This window comes from Montipora capricornis, chromosome 9, assembly GCF_036669925.1.
Source record: "Montipora capricornis isolate CH-2021 chromosome 9, ASM3666992v2, whole genome shotgun sequence".
NCBI lineage: Eukaryota > Metazoa > Cnidaria > Anthozoa > Scleractinia > Acroporidae > Montipora > Montipora capricornis.
The window spans coordinates 25,266,163-25,280,803 of NC_090891.1; the positions used below are offsets into that span (position 1 = coordinate 25,266,163).

Sequence of the window (14,641 nt, forward strand, 5' to 3'; positions counted from 1 at the left end):
AGTGTAGCTCATGTGGTGGACACAATGCATCATGCAATCTTGAACATGACCATCTGAAAATAACTTGTATCCAAGAAGACTCTTAAAGGACTTGAGATTCTCGGGGATGTACTCCCCAGAGTCAATCAAGTACGTATACAAATCAGCGAAAGTAAATGGAGGTATCTTCGAAAAATCGTAGCACCAGCTCTGGATATTTTCCGGGCGAGGTATTGCGCCCTTTTCAGTGTTAAGTTTACTAGTTATCACGTCTGAGGTGTCTTCGTCGCCCTCATCGATCCGTTGTAATTTAATTTCACGTGCCTTCTCCGCTAAAGCCACCAGTTCAGCTTTACGTTTACTGTGTCCTTGATCACTCACCTGAGTCCCTCTCTTTGTTAAAAAATCTTTTACCCAAGGAACGCTCTTCCCATCAAATCGTTCTTCCATTTTTTCTTGATTTCTACGAAATTCCAAAATGCTTACAGCCGTTTAAACATTATTTTTACCTTTCTCTCGGTCCAGGTACGCTATTCCCTTAAGCCTCGCTTTCGCGTCCTTATTTGTTACCAGTCTTACGCGCGTAAATATATCGGAAATTATCGGAAATGGGCTAATTCCCGACACGTGCGTATTAACTTGTGAAATTTCTCAAGCGTACGTTAAAACTCTTCAACATTTCAAGGATTAATGTAATTTTCTTTCAGTGAATGGTTTAGCAGAACATGACAAGTACGTAGTTTAAAGCTTAGCTATCAACGTTGTTGCTGTAAACGTTCCGTGTGTATTGATATGTCGCTTGGTTAAATATCTGAGGGGGGTTATTCGGCTTTTAACGCTCTCACAAACTGTGAAAGCGAAACATGTGCATGTGACGTGTGTGGGTTTTTCCTTTAATCCTTATTTTTTAATTTCCATTGAAACAATTTGTAAAAAAGGAATTTACGGTTCTTTAAAACCCAATCTTTACAAAAGATGATATAAAAATAACTTTCTACATGAAGGATACATGTATTTCTGAGATCATGCCAGAAAATATTGTGCAACAGTTTTGCATTATTTTACGGGGTGAATGTGAACTTATCTTCGTAAATAGTTTATTGCAATCGAATATCTTAGCGTATTCAATCGAAAATATACTTCCGAAACTGCATTTTGCAACTGTATTATTAAAGAAAGTGGAGTTTTAAATAAACAAACAGTTGATGGATGAACGTCAAATATCAACCCTGAAAGATTTCGTCAGGAAGTATTACCTTTGGCGAAATTGTATACACGCAATTTTATTGTTTTTACGTTTTTCGAAAATAGCTGTCGCATAGAATTCCATTTCTTTTCTTTGGCTATTTCGCATTTGCATTGCTTCTCAAGTTTTTTAACATCAATCTTTTAACAAGAAACATATTTTTTTCAAGCAAAGATTTCTAATTTATTTATTTTAAATTCTTGTTTATGAATATTTATGTGCCCCTCCAGCTGGGATGTAAAAATAAGTCGCAATGGTTGCAAAGTTGTTTATCTGTGATTGTTTTTCCCATTTCCTAATATCCGGTAGTTTCGTCATTTTAGTCCCAAATAAATTATTGGTTTTTTTTTATTACACATTAAGGTCATAAGTTTTATTTTGGATTATTTGACATGAAGAATGGGAACACGGAGTTTAGCCCCTCTACCCCTACCCTGGGTGCCAGGGGATTTTTTTTAAAGGTCCAAGAGAGTGCTATGCAAGTTGGAGGCACAGGACTGAATAAAACACTTTTGGTAGCACGAGCCTGGAGCCTCAGTTCCAAACAGGAAATAACTTCAAAAAATGAACTTGTGGCTTTGGAAATTTTGAGAAAGTTTCTTTTTGGATAAATTGAAAAATCGGTTTTCAACAGATGATGCGACAATAATCCATCCACCTAGTGGGGTAATGACATGCCTTTAGAACAAACTTTACTTTAAGTCATCAAAGTACTGCTTCTTTCCCCCCCCACCCCCCCCCCACCCCCCCCCCACCCTCTCTCCCTTGAAACAGATGCCAAACCATATTCTTGTTTCCTCTGTTGCCTTATATTGCCCTTGATGATCAGGTTGTTTGTTCAACAATCTTGAAAAGAAAACACCTATAAAATATTTAATTTTTGCTTTGAAATGACAGTTTTCTATTTCTTTGTAGGTCTTTGTGGGAGGTTACTGACAAAGATTTACTTTCATGGCTATCAGATAGAACACCAAGGACTTTGGCCATAGTCACTCCATGGAGCCAATATTTTTTTTAATAAAGAAACACCGTACCTTCTCTCCCGGCTGAAAATTATTAAGGTAACTTTCAATCAATTTTTAATATCCCAAAGCATATCATTTGCACTCATGAGTTGGCCCACGGGATACTTTCATTTATTACATTTTTGCATGAAGTAAATTGTTATTTTCATCAACTTTTTAGATATGGATGAATGCTCTCTAAATACTCACATGTGTCATGAAAACGGATATTGTAACAACACCAAAGGGTCCTACTACTGCACCTGTAATGTTGGATACACAGGCAATGGAATTTATTGTTCCGGTAAGAGGCCGTAATATCTATTTACTTAACACTGGTTAAACGTGCATGAAATTAAGAACTCGTGTTTGCTATAATAAAACATTGCTGTAGACTTACTAATCGGGCTTTTGATAGCGACCAAAGCTCTGCAAAACATCGACCGTCGATTGACTAAAAGTGCACAATGTCTTATTTAGCAAACAAAATATGGATCAGGAGTTACTCGCACTTCACCCCAATCAGTTTACTATATATGGCTTTAGGTTGTTTTGCAATACTAACTCATTTCTTCAGGATTTTAAGACAAGCCTTGCTTTGTAAGGTAGGTTACATTGTCGTTGGAATTGGCTTTAAACTATTGTTTCGTCAAAAAATGAAACTAACATTGGACACTATACCTCTTTCTGCAAGTTCCTTGACAGATATTTTAAACTTTGGGCCTTATGGATTAATAGCAGGCACACAACTAAATAAGAAGAGAAATAAAAGGTAAGGACGTAACTATTGCTAACACAGTCGTAGTTTGATTTACTGTGTGACAAAGGCATCCTTATACAACGGACTTTTTCAAAAAAGTGTCCAAGTGCATCCAATTGAGACGGGATTTGATTGACTAAAGCTGTAATTATAATATGGAGATTCCCAAAAGACTTTTTTCGGCGTTGCGCTTCTTGACCTTAGGACGACAACCGATGATACCGCCGCGCTTCAAGGTTCAAGACACGTTCTGACCACTGGTTGAATTTGTTCCTGGTAGTCCCTGGTTCAACTTCTCAGCTGCACTTGCAAATAGCCAACTGGTTTGCCTCCGACCAGTTGGGATTCTCAACAGTTGTTGTTGAATTTTCTGTTCTGTTCTGTCGTGATTGTGTTTCATTGGTCCTGAAAAGCCCGTGTGGGGAGTGGTCAGTTATGTAGGTATGTATGTATGTTTACGTAGAGCGAAGCGCCAGCAAACTTAGGGAGAACGGCGTATTGTTGGAGCAGTTGGAACGAGACGGTCTGCAAATACGAACTAAGCAAAATAAAACTTTCTTCTTCCATAGCATTGCCGGGCATGCAAAGAATAAGTGTATCCCTATTTTTCGCACAATATTCTGGATTGAGTGTTCTAAGGATATGTCATTGCAGATGGTGCGATCAATCATTAGGCACTCACGAAAATCCTAGCTTAGCTTATACATGCTGTCGTAATTTGGATTAGAGACTAAGGCCCTTTTCAAACGTCGAACTTTACATGTGACGAATCTAATGCAAATGAGCGAAAACACAAGATTTTTCTCATTTGCATTCGATTCGGCACATGTAAAGTTCGACGTTTGAAACGGGCCTCATAAACTGGTGCCGATAGGTTACCAAAAAAAACCTTTTATTAAGATAGTAAATGGTGAAACCGACATTATTCTATGTTGCACGCTGTATACTGTTCTATTGTAAAACCTTTGCCACGTATCGAGCGTGTTATTAATTAATTAGTTAAATTCTAAACTTGAAAACGTTTCGCCTTCCCGAGCTCTCCAGTTCTTTATTATTGTTTAGGTTTCTGGATTTGTACTTGTATTTGCATAAGATCTACATGGTCTCCCATGGGAGGCAAAACGTTAATTGTAGATGTTTGATGTCAATTAATCCTTTTCAATTCTTCCCTGTGGTAAATACACGGTATTCCGTTCTTCTTTCGCGTTCATACTCTTTCTTTCTGGGATTTTTCTGATATGTGTATTGCTTCTGTTATTTGTCTCATCAGTGAGTCTTGGTGAAAAGTTCTCACGACGGTCATTGTGAATTGCTGGATATGGCCATTGTGCTCTTTTAGACAATGACTCCATAAAGGCGAGTTCTGTTCTTTCTCGTGTAATAACTTCATGTGTTCTTTTCCTCTCGTGTAGGCGTTGCGGGCTGTTTCTCCACAGTATTTGCTGTTACAGTTGTTGCACTTTATTTCATACGCAATGTTGTTCCTCGAGCAATCACCTTTCCCTCTTGATGTGCATACGAAACAGCTCTCACGTCTACAGTTTCTCTCTTTCATGGGGTTGGATCTTTGTAGAAGGGACGTGATCGAAATTCCATTCTTCTCAACCACCTTTATCCTAAGTACAAAAAAAGCCCCAAGCCTTAAAGCTGTGCCATAAGGGCTCGACGGTACGCATTACTTACTAAGTACGTGAGAACGCTACTCAAGTTCAAAACTTACAGTTACCCTGACTCAAGTGCGTTTAAGGCTCCTTCATCTCCACAGAGAGATCGGACACAATTATTGGACACCTACCGCAGAATGGCATAGGCTCTCATGGCGTCCATCTGCAAACCATGAGTATGGAATCTCCTCAATTTGTGCTCCAGCGCTAGAACACTAGACACTGGTGTAAAGTTCCTTCGTGTTTTGGCGAATTTATTAGCAATCACACAAGTGTCGATTGTACCAATGCCAAAAAAGTCATTCTTCAGAACGTGCCAGCATGGCTAATCAAACAATGGAGTCACGCTAGTAAAGATGAGCTGTAGGGTCTGTTAAGCTGTCAATGAATGAAACCTAAAAGCTACGCCTAGATGAAAACAACGTTCAGTAGTAAGCAACGCTCTTTGCACAGCTATAATTGCTCCAGGTTGAAATATCGCTCTGAATTTAACTTGTTCGTGTGTAGTTTTAATAGGTAATTGCTACTTTCTTCAAACTGGATTTCTCACCTGAGAATGTTTAAGGCATCCCCGTAGTTTGTCTCATTAATAATTTTTGAAGTAAAACAATGGAAGCGTTTTATTAATTAATTAATGGTTGTATATCTGATGTAACGCTCTCCTGATTTGCATACACGGTTTCGTTTAATTTTCTTAATTTAGATTCTTAATTTTTACTGTAAATGATAATAATGTGATTTGAAAATTGAATGTTATATACCTGTTTAGACTTAGGGGGTGTTTACATGATACCGGTACGAGTTTCATTCTGGTACGAGTTCATCCCGGTTCTTACTTATCACTCTGTATTGGTTTACATGATACCGGTGAAAAATCTCATACCAGTACAACTCATACTAGTAGTTCTACCGGATCGAAATTCTCATAACGATATGAAAAGTTATACCGGTATCATGTAAACGCTACATTGACTCCCATTCCGGTACGAGTCGTCAAGTCGTGGTGGACTGGGACTATTGACGTATGCGTTGTATTTATAAATATTCGTCAAGATGGCGTCCGGTAATCGATGGTCATCCCTGTGTCAATATTTGTGTCGTCCATGTAAACGCGGTATGAAATTGACAACTCGTACCAGAATGAAACTCGTACCGGTATGAGATTTTACAAGTAAACACCCCCTTACAAAGCGTGAAGACGAAGTTGGAAATACAACTGTCATAATGAGGCTATGTCAACCAAATACCGAAGGGCTGTTACATTGTATATTCTGACGATTTCGTTTGTCAAGGTAAGATCAAGCATTACATATTTGCACTTTACACTGAGTTAAAACTCCTGATCCATGGGGTATTTCAAAACAAGCCGCAAAAGTTCATTCCAAGTTAATGGAAGCGCCCTCTGCTTACTTAACGCATTTGTTCCCTAGTCTTTCAATACAGCTAGAATGTCTGTGATGAAATGCGCGATCACATATGGCATTTGTGACAATTTTTTAGCAATAAAATCCACCTGCTTGTGGTGTGGGGTTAAAATTCGCAACATTTAGTGTGAACCCGTCTCTCACAGACACTCGTTTGTTGACAAAATTATTAACAACCGCTTCTCGCAAACTTTCCTCTTGTTTCCGAGTTGTTCGCACATAAGATAGTGTTTTGTAGCGTCTTCAATCAGAAATTTGGCCTAAAAGTGACAAGGAAGAATGAAACACAAAATGAATACAGGGCGTTTAAAAACTTCATTCCTCTTATTTTCGTATTATTGCATCTCACCTATTGGTTGGAAGCCATCGTGGTTGCGAGTTGACCGTGATGCCTTTTTTCGAGGTCCCTTTAAACTGACCAATGACTAAAATCCTTAGCAGCAGGAGAGGTACAGAAAAAAGTAACGAACTTTTGAAACGCAACGCAGTGTATAACAATCGGACCGGTACCAGTACCTTTTCTCTCTGGAGTTTCTTACTGTGCTTTATCACGGTATCCGCTATTTGGTACAGCTTCGATCTTACAAATAGTTCTGTCAATGAAATAACTTGCATTCAGGGTCACATCCCTTTATTTGCAGACGTTGAAGAATGTACCACGAATATACATAATTGTCATTCTGATGCTAACTGTACCAACACTGATGGGTCATTCCACTGTAGATGCCAAACAGGATTCAATGGAGATGGAAGTATTTGCGACGGTATGCAATCATCACAAATTTACAACAAAAAGGAAACAGAACAATTGTCTTCATTTCAAGAGGTTACAATTGCTATCATGCGTCTTTGTCAACGGCCATTGAAAGTGGCTCGGAAAACAATGGAAGCAAACAACGAAAAATAAATAAATAAATAAATAACGGACTCTGAAGACAGTAAAGCTGCATCCTAGAAAGTAAGGCTATGTGGTTTTACAGAGATGCCTGCTTTAGAATAGACATCGATGTTCAGTACGCACAATCCTCAGTCACTTTATAAAAACGCCAACATATTTAAGTGCCGTGATGCCGTATTGAAATTGGAAATGGACTACGTACTTTCATGAATGAAAATGATACAGAATTGACTGTATTTCCTTTTCGAAAACAGGTGGAAAAAAGACTATGAGAAAATTAGAAAGTGAGAAAATTATCATAGATTTATAAAGTTTTTTTTATTTTTGTTAAAAATAAATCATCTTCTCTATAAATATTTGACAAAAACGTATTTTATTTTAGATATCGACGAATGCGCTAAAGATACCGATAACTGCCACGCTGATTCTACCTGCACCAATACTAAAGGATCGTTCCATTGCTCGTGTCGCCATGGTTACTCAGGAGATGGGATCAACTGTGTTGGTAAATATACCTGTGCAAACAAATACATACTTTTGTTGCTGATCAAGAATCCATAGGCCATTACCCTTGGGTTGGGTTAATATACCGTTTTATCGTCAGAATCCTCTCTAACAACAGCATAGCGACTTCTATGCCGGTAGTATCACAGAATTTCAAATATACCGAGAACTGCCCAATTTTTTTTTGCGAACAAATGAATGATTACTCCAAAACTGAAGGACACTTGCTGGAGTTGTACTCTTATAGCTAGCAACTACATTAAACCGCAAATAGGTGCTGCTGGCTTAGGGAGAACAATAGAACCTTTAGGGACTAAAACCGTATTATTATATTTGCCTACTGCAGTTATTGACAAGTGTGGATCTGGGAATCACAATTGTCATGCTGACGCCAACTGTACCAATACCGAAGGATCGTTCGATTGCACGTGCCATACGGGATACTCTGGAGATGGAGTCACGTGTGTTGGTAAGCTTTGGGTATAAAATAAGCAGTCTTAATTAATGAAGAGTTTTAGCATTGAAGTCATGAGACTGAAGTTATTATATGCTCTGTTTTTCCCATTTAACCACATAGTATTAATAAACTTAAGTATCTATGGAATCATTGCACTTAGCACCTAGGTCGACCCGTTTGCTTTCAAACATCGGGCTACAGATCGTTGCCATTGCTTTCGTTTTTGTCCTCGATACCCATGAAAAACAGTTCCCGTGTTCCAAGTCGTCGCTGGGCTCCCTCTCCCTCTCTTTCATTCTTCCGACACCCACTCAGTTGTAATTTGAAATTGTGAAATTGTGAAATTGTTAGTTTTTTTTTTTTTTTTTTCTAAGTTTTAATTTTCTGTTTTCTATTTGTTATGCACTTTTGTCTTGTTTAAATATTTATCTGATACACCCAATAAAGTCGTTAAAAAAAAAAAATTAATAAAAATAAAAAATAAAAAATAAATAAAAAAAGCTGTTAACAAGCCGCAGTGAACAATAAAAAGCTGAATAACCTTAAATTTGTGTAAAGGGGAAAGGACTGAAGTTTTGAAGAGTAATTTCCTTCACAATCAAACTGCTCGACCATGCCGCTATTTCGCTGATTTTAATTGGACGTGTCGAGTAAGATATTCTGGCGCAAGGGAACATTTCACAGGTAACCATCTTAGAACAGCAGTTGCAGGGTCGCCTGGAAGTACACTTGGTTATTTCATTACTTATTGCTTTGTTTATTTTTTCTTCTTTTCCTGTTTAGGAAAAAAACTGAAACGCCCAAAACGTTGATGGTTGCATGTTTCTTGCTTACATTTTCACTTTTTATTCAGACATAGACGAATGCGCTTCCCAAACTCATAATTGCCATGCAGATGCCAATTGCACCAACACCAAAGGGTCATTCTACTGTGCGTGCCAGACAGGATACTCTGGAAACGGAGTAAATTGTGATGGTAAGTCAACATCCCTGAAACTTGGCATCAGTTGTCCTTTACGCTGAAGACTCTTCAGATGCTCTGCAAATTTAGCCTGCATCCACCTGGGTAACCGTGTAATGACTTTCTTAAGATTATCTGCGTTCATTTCACTAAGGTATCCAATGGACTCTAGGGTATCGTAGGTAACTTGGGCTGTATCAGCATAGCGTTGTAAACTGTCCTTGTCACTGGCTTGTATAGCAGCCCCCTTGGTAAGGGATTCAATACATGCCCTCACTACTTGGAATTGTTGCCCAAATCGATCCTCTAACGTTTTAAGAGCCTTTGACAGACCACCTGGCATTGGCTCATATCTTTGCACTGCAAGTAAGGCTGGTCCCTCTAAAAACTGTAACAGACGAGTCATTTTAACTGAATCATCAAGTGGTCTTGTTTCCACCAGTTGCTTGAATCTTTGTCGAAAGGCTGGATACCTCTCAGGGAAACCATCAAATTTCTGAACTTGCACAGGTGGGAGGTCATGTGATACACTCATCCTCTCCATTGAGGACATAATAGCAACATGGCTTTCATTGCTCACAGATCCCATGACACTTGAAGGGGCTGGGCGAGTGTAAGTGGCTGGCTGGGGTACTGGATCGAGGGTTGTGGTTGACACAGCGAGAGGGGTCAACTGTTGCAGCTTAGGTATATTAGGATTTGGAACCTTTTCTGACTGTACATTTACAGCTAGCTCAGTTAACTCCTTGGATGTCACATGTGGGACTGTGAAGCGGATTTTGGCAATGGGAGGAGTAGAGCTTGTTGTGAGGGGATTTTCTGTAGGAGGCGTAGATGTCAAAGGAGGGTTTCCGCTTGGACCCATATCAAGATTGCTACTAGTAGTAGTCACGGATGGTAAAGTAACACTTCCGGGGGTTGGATTTCGATGCCCTTAAAGTTCATGTCATGCTTGTGGGGCCACTTAGCACCTTTCTCGCAACTGAGTAAATCAGAGAGCTCCTGTTCTGCTAGAAATGCTTCTAACTTGGCTAATTCCGCTTGATTCTTTGCAGCAGCGATCTCGCTTTCGGCTTCTAATTTGGTTAATTCTAATCTATGTTGTAATTTCATTTCAGTGTGCTTTATCTCCATCTCAACGCTTTTCACCTCAAGTTCAACTGCCCTTCTACTACTTTCTTCAGCTTGCTGCTGGATTATTGCTGCTTTCACTGCTTGGATCTTAGCCCTTTGAGCTTTAGAACTTGATATACTTAATTTTGATGTTTGACTTGAAAAGGAATGAACGGAATTGGTTGGGGAGATTTTCTTTGACACCTTCACATCTTCAGACACCTGAACATTGTAAAAGGAAGCAGCACTAATGGCAAACTGTTCAATTTTACTATTGTAAGCTTGTATTCTTGAGTATTGAACGGCACGGTCGCTCAAAACTCTTTGGTATTTCTCACACGAATCATCAAGCAAATCAGCGTATTTATCACAACAAACACAGTACTGTTCCCACGCCTTATTTAGTTGGGATTGTTCAGCTCGTACCTTCACAACGTTGCTGAAGTCGTTCAGATTTTCCTCTATTTCATTGCACAATCTTGTTATTGTCGACAAATGTCCTCTGCGAGACCTTTCCAGTTTTTCCAATCGTTCGTAAAGTATTCCTTCCTGAGTCATCACGCAATGCGAAGCGGTATTTCAGCTTTGATCGGCGATCGATGAATCAAGTTAAAGTTTCCACACAATTTTTCACCACGGAACCAACCACAAGTCCCACCAAAAAGCGCAGGTAATAAAATACAAATGGTTTTTACAAAAGCTGATGTTCGGGGAATAAGTACACGGTCGAAGCTATCTTGAACACAACAGTCGATTTATTGACACACCCAATTTTCACAGCACTTGCAATTGTTTTTTCTCATCTGGTATAACAAGCGACAAGAAGACGTCATAAAAACCTACAAATAAACCGCGAATTACACTCTGAATTAAACAACTGACGGGAAGCGAGTTTTTACTCACCATTTGATGAGAACACTGTCACTACAGTAAGCATAGACTTTCGGAAAGTCCTTCGTCTGGATACGCGCGGAACGAAGGACTTTTCATACTTGATTGGCGCCAATTTTAGCGACCCAAAAACGGGTCGCTGAGCTAGGCCAATCATAGTAGCCCTCGTGGACCCCAGGGGATAGAGTTGTCAATCAAAGTTTGCCACACGCAGTGAAGCGTGACTTCTAGACTTGCCAAAAGTCGACCTCACGATAACCCCAGAACAAAATGTTTCGGCGAGCGAATCGTGATTTTTCGTACGCGACGTGAACGAGCGAGCGACGAAGTCGCGAGAGGTCGACTTGTTTTCATTTGCGTCTCGCGCCAAAAAGGGGATGACGTCATTCACAAGCCCTGAACCTGATGGCGCAATCCGACGAAAACAGTCGAAAATGTTTGTTTCTACGAAATCGAAAGAGGAAATTTGTTAACTTTGTGCTAAAGGTATCAGAAACAAAGATGAAATAAAACGAAAGCTTTTTTTCAATCTCGAGTCGCCGCTTGGAAAGAAGATCTCCAGTGGTATTTTCTGGACCAACACTTGTGCCGTGATTTGTGCTGATAGAAACGAAAGACTAATATATTCGAAAGATTAGCAAGTAAGGGAAAGCTTCGAATCGTCAAGAAAGTCAGTTGATTTCACTCATGAAAGACCAGGTACGCTTCAGGTGTAGGAGACGTACTAGACCGGGATTAAAAGATACATCTTAGTGAAACCTAAACTTACCATTTAGCGATGCAATGACTCTCGTCGATGAATACACATGAATTTTAAAATTTTTTGTTCCATTCGACCAAAAATGTGTTGATAGTCATTGAGAATCGCCTCGGGACTTCCAGACACCCGTTTATACTTAAGATTTTAAATGTGTTGTCTCCTAAATAGCGACCGGCTAGAGACCAAATCTTTCGTGAGTGAAATCAGTGGAAGAGTTACGAAGACGATAGCATTGCCACCCGCTCCAAGTAAACGACCAAAAGCGTACGGGACTAGTTCAAAGGTCAGACTTTTCCCAGCTCCGGTTGGGGAAGACACAAACAGATCTATGCAGGACAGATATTCTTCAATTACTTTCCTCTGATTTGGAATATCCGATGACCTTAGTAGCATGTTTGAAAATCACGCTTCACTGCGTGTGGCAAATTTTGATTGACAACTCTATCCCCTGGGGTCCACAAGGACTACTCTGATTGGCCTAGTTCAGCGACCCGTTTTTGGGTCGCTAAAGTATGAAAAGTCCTTCGTTCCGCGCATATCTAGACGAAGGACTTTTCGAAAGTCTACGTGACTTCCAACATGCTCGGTATTCCGAATTACGCGACTATCAGAGGAAAATAATTCAAGAATATCTGTCTTGCATAGATCTGTTTGTGTCTGCTCCAACCACAGCTGGGAAAAGTCTGACCTTTGAACTAGTCCCGTACGCTTTTGGTCGTTTACTTGGAGAGAATTGCAATGCTATCGTATTCGTAATTGTTCCACTGATTTCAATCACGAAAGATTTGGTCTCCAGCCGCAATTGTCGTGGCATTAGAGCGTCATATGTAGGAGATAAACTGGTGATTGGAAGTCCCGAGGCGATTCTCAACGACTATCGACACATTTTTCGTCGAATGGAACAAAAAAATTAAAAATGCACGTGTATTCATCGACGAGAGTCATTGCATCGCTAAATGGTCAGCTTAAGTTTCACTAAGATGTATCTTTTAATCCCGGTCTAGTACGTCTCCTACACCTGAAGCCTACCTGATCTTTCATGAGTGAAATCAATTGACTTTCTTGACGATTCGAAACTTTCTCTTACTTGCTAATCTTTCGAATTAGTGTTTCGTTTCTATCAGCACAAATCACGGCACAAGTGTTGGTCCAAAAAATACCACTGGAGATCTCCTTTCCAAGCGGCGACTCGAGATTGAAAATAAGCTTTTGTTTTATTTCATCTTTGTTTCTGATACCTTTAGCACAAAGTCAACAAATTTCCTCTTTCGATTTCGTAGAAACAAACATGTTCGACTGTTTTCGTCGGATTGCGCCATCAAGTGCAGGACTTGCTAATGACGTCATTCCCTTTTTGGCGCGAGACGCAAATGAAAACCTTGCAAGAGAGACAAGTCGACCTTTCGCGACTTCGTCGCTCGCTCATTTACTTCGCGTACGAAAAATCACGATTCGCTCGCTAAAACATTTTCTCCTGGGATTATCGTGAGGTCGACTTGTGGCAAGTCTACAGTAAGCACAAATCAATTCGCAGTCGGAAGCACAAAACAAAAATCAGCTCCCGCCGCATGCCGGTATATTGTTAGGATTGGCATGGACTAATAAATGGGGAAACTATTGTTGAGAAATAGCCTGAACACTCAATAACAGACAGTTCTCTCGACGTTGAACTTTGACCTCTCTCGTTCTCCGACCACATTTTGTGCCGCACAAAATCATTGTTAAGGACGGTGCCTACTAATTAACGATATTTTTGCCCCGGTGTGTGACTATGCAGGAAATGTAGATCTTAACAAGTGTTATTGAAATCCAAAAAGAAAATTGGGGGTAACCACGCATTTTTCAAAGATAATTCATGAATAATAATTGTAAAAAGCTTTAAAATACAAAGCAATGTATGGCATTCTTTCGCAAATTGAAGCTTTATTATCTCTGAAAAATGCATGGTTACTCCCAATTTTCTTTTTGGATGCCAAGAGTACTTACTAGGATCTACTTTCTCCGGGTAGTTTCAAACTGCGCAAAAATATCCCTGTATTAGTAAGCATCACCGATAGGAAATCCGAGTATCTGGAGATGCGCAGAACGTATGCGCAATAACAATAGTAGGCACCGTCCTTAAAATCAATAATTGCTCCACCTCCGGTGGCACTGGCGTCAGAATACACAAAATAACTTGGTACCTTACTTACAAAGCAATACCTAGTGTTGATATTAACCATATTTTCCTTCCAAAAATACAGTTCTTCCTTGCAGTAATCGTCGAGAAGGGATATAGAATCCCAATTATCTCTGCACAAGGTGGACAAGACACAATGTCTGGTCATTATCCTGCCAATGTTACCAAGTACAGGCCCGGTAGAGATAATTTGACCTGTGAAGGAGGACAACTCTCTCGCGGAAACTTTGAAATCGGCTTCAATAATATGATCAATTGAGTTAATGATCTTAACAATTCTCCTTTCCACAATTTTCAAAGTACCTAATGCAGCATTCCAGGTAATACACAGCCAGTCCAATACTTGGGTGGGTTCCCATACCGATTTGTCTTCAGTGACAACAAAACCTGCGTTGCACAAATCCGCCCTTACAGCCCGGGCCTTAATGCGACAACTTTCTCTATACTGAACAATCGCCCAACCATCATCCAAGATGGTGGCTATACAAAGACCCTGTACTCTCCAATACTTTTCTAAAGGCTTCAAAGCCTTAGTGAAAACCCAAGGGGCAGAGGAAAGACAGAACGGGAGCACAGTAAAAACGTAAAATATTTCCTTAATGGAATCGGGCGCACGCCATGAAAACCCCAGAAAAGTTTGGTGCTCTTGTGCAATGTCTACATGATGGTAACCACTTTTTAAATCGAAGGAAAACATGTACCCGTCCTTCACAAAATAAGACATAGCAATTTTCCAGTCCTCATACTTAAAACTTTGAATAATTAATGACTTATTGACATGGCGCAAATCGAGAATTAACC

At 39.8% G+C, this 14,641-nt stretch overlaps 2 protein-coding genes across 2 annotated transcripts in view; one reads left to right on the top strand and one right to left on the bottom strand.

The window, feature by feature from the left end:
• The window catches only part of LOC138016678 (uncharacterized), a 2,413-nt gene extending 1,984 nt beyond the window's left edge, over nt 1-429 (bottom strand). Inside the window, exon 1 of the mRNA XM_068863865.1 lies at nt 1-429. This exon is cut by the window's left edge and continues 128 nt beyond it. Coding sequence (XP_068719966.1) covers nt 1-429 — 429 coding nt within the window.
• A 137-nt stretch (nt 430-566) lies between these two features.
• Nucleotides 567-10,899, top strand: LOC138015934 (adhesion G protein-coupled receptor E2-like). The gene is made up of 8 exons (XM_068863060.1): nt 567-711; nt 2,141-2,286; nt 2,411-2,533; nt 6,719-6,841; nt 7,358-7,480; nt 7,826-7,948; nt 8,790-8,912; nt 10,016-10,899. Exons 3-8 carry the CDS (start codon nt 2,413-2,415, stop codon nt 10,129-10,131), a joined length of 729 nt encoding a protein of 242 aa, XP_068719161.1. The 5' UTR covers nt 567-711; nt 2,141-2,286; nt 2,411-2,412; the 3' UTR covers nt 10,132-10,899.
• Nucleotides 10,900-14,641: the final 3,742 nt, after the last annotated feature.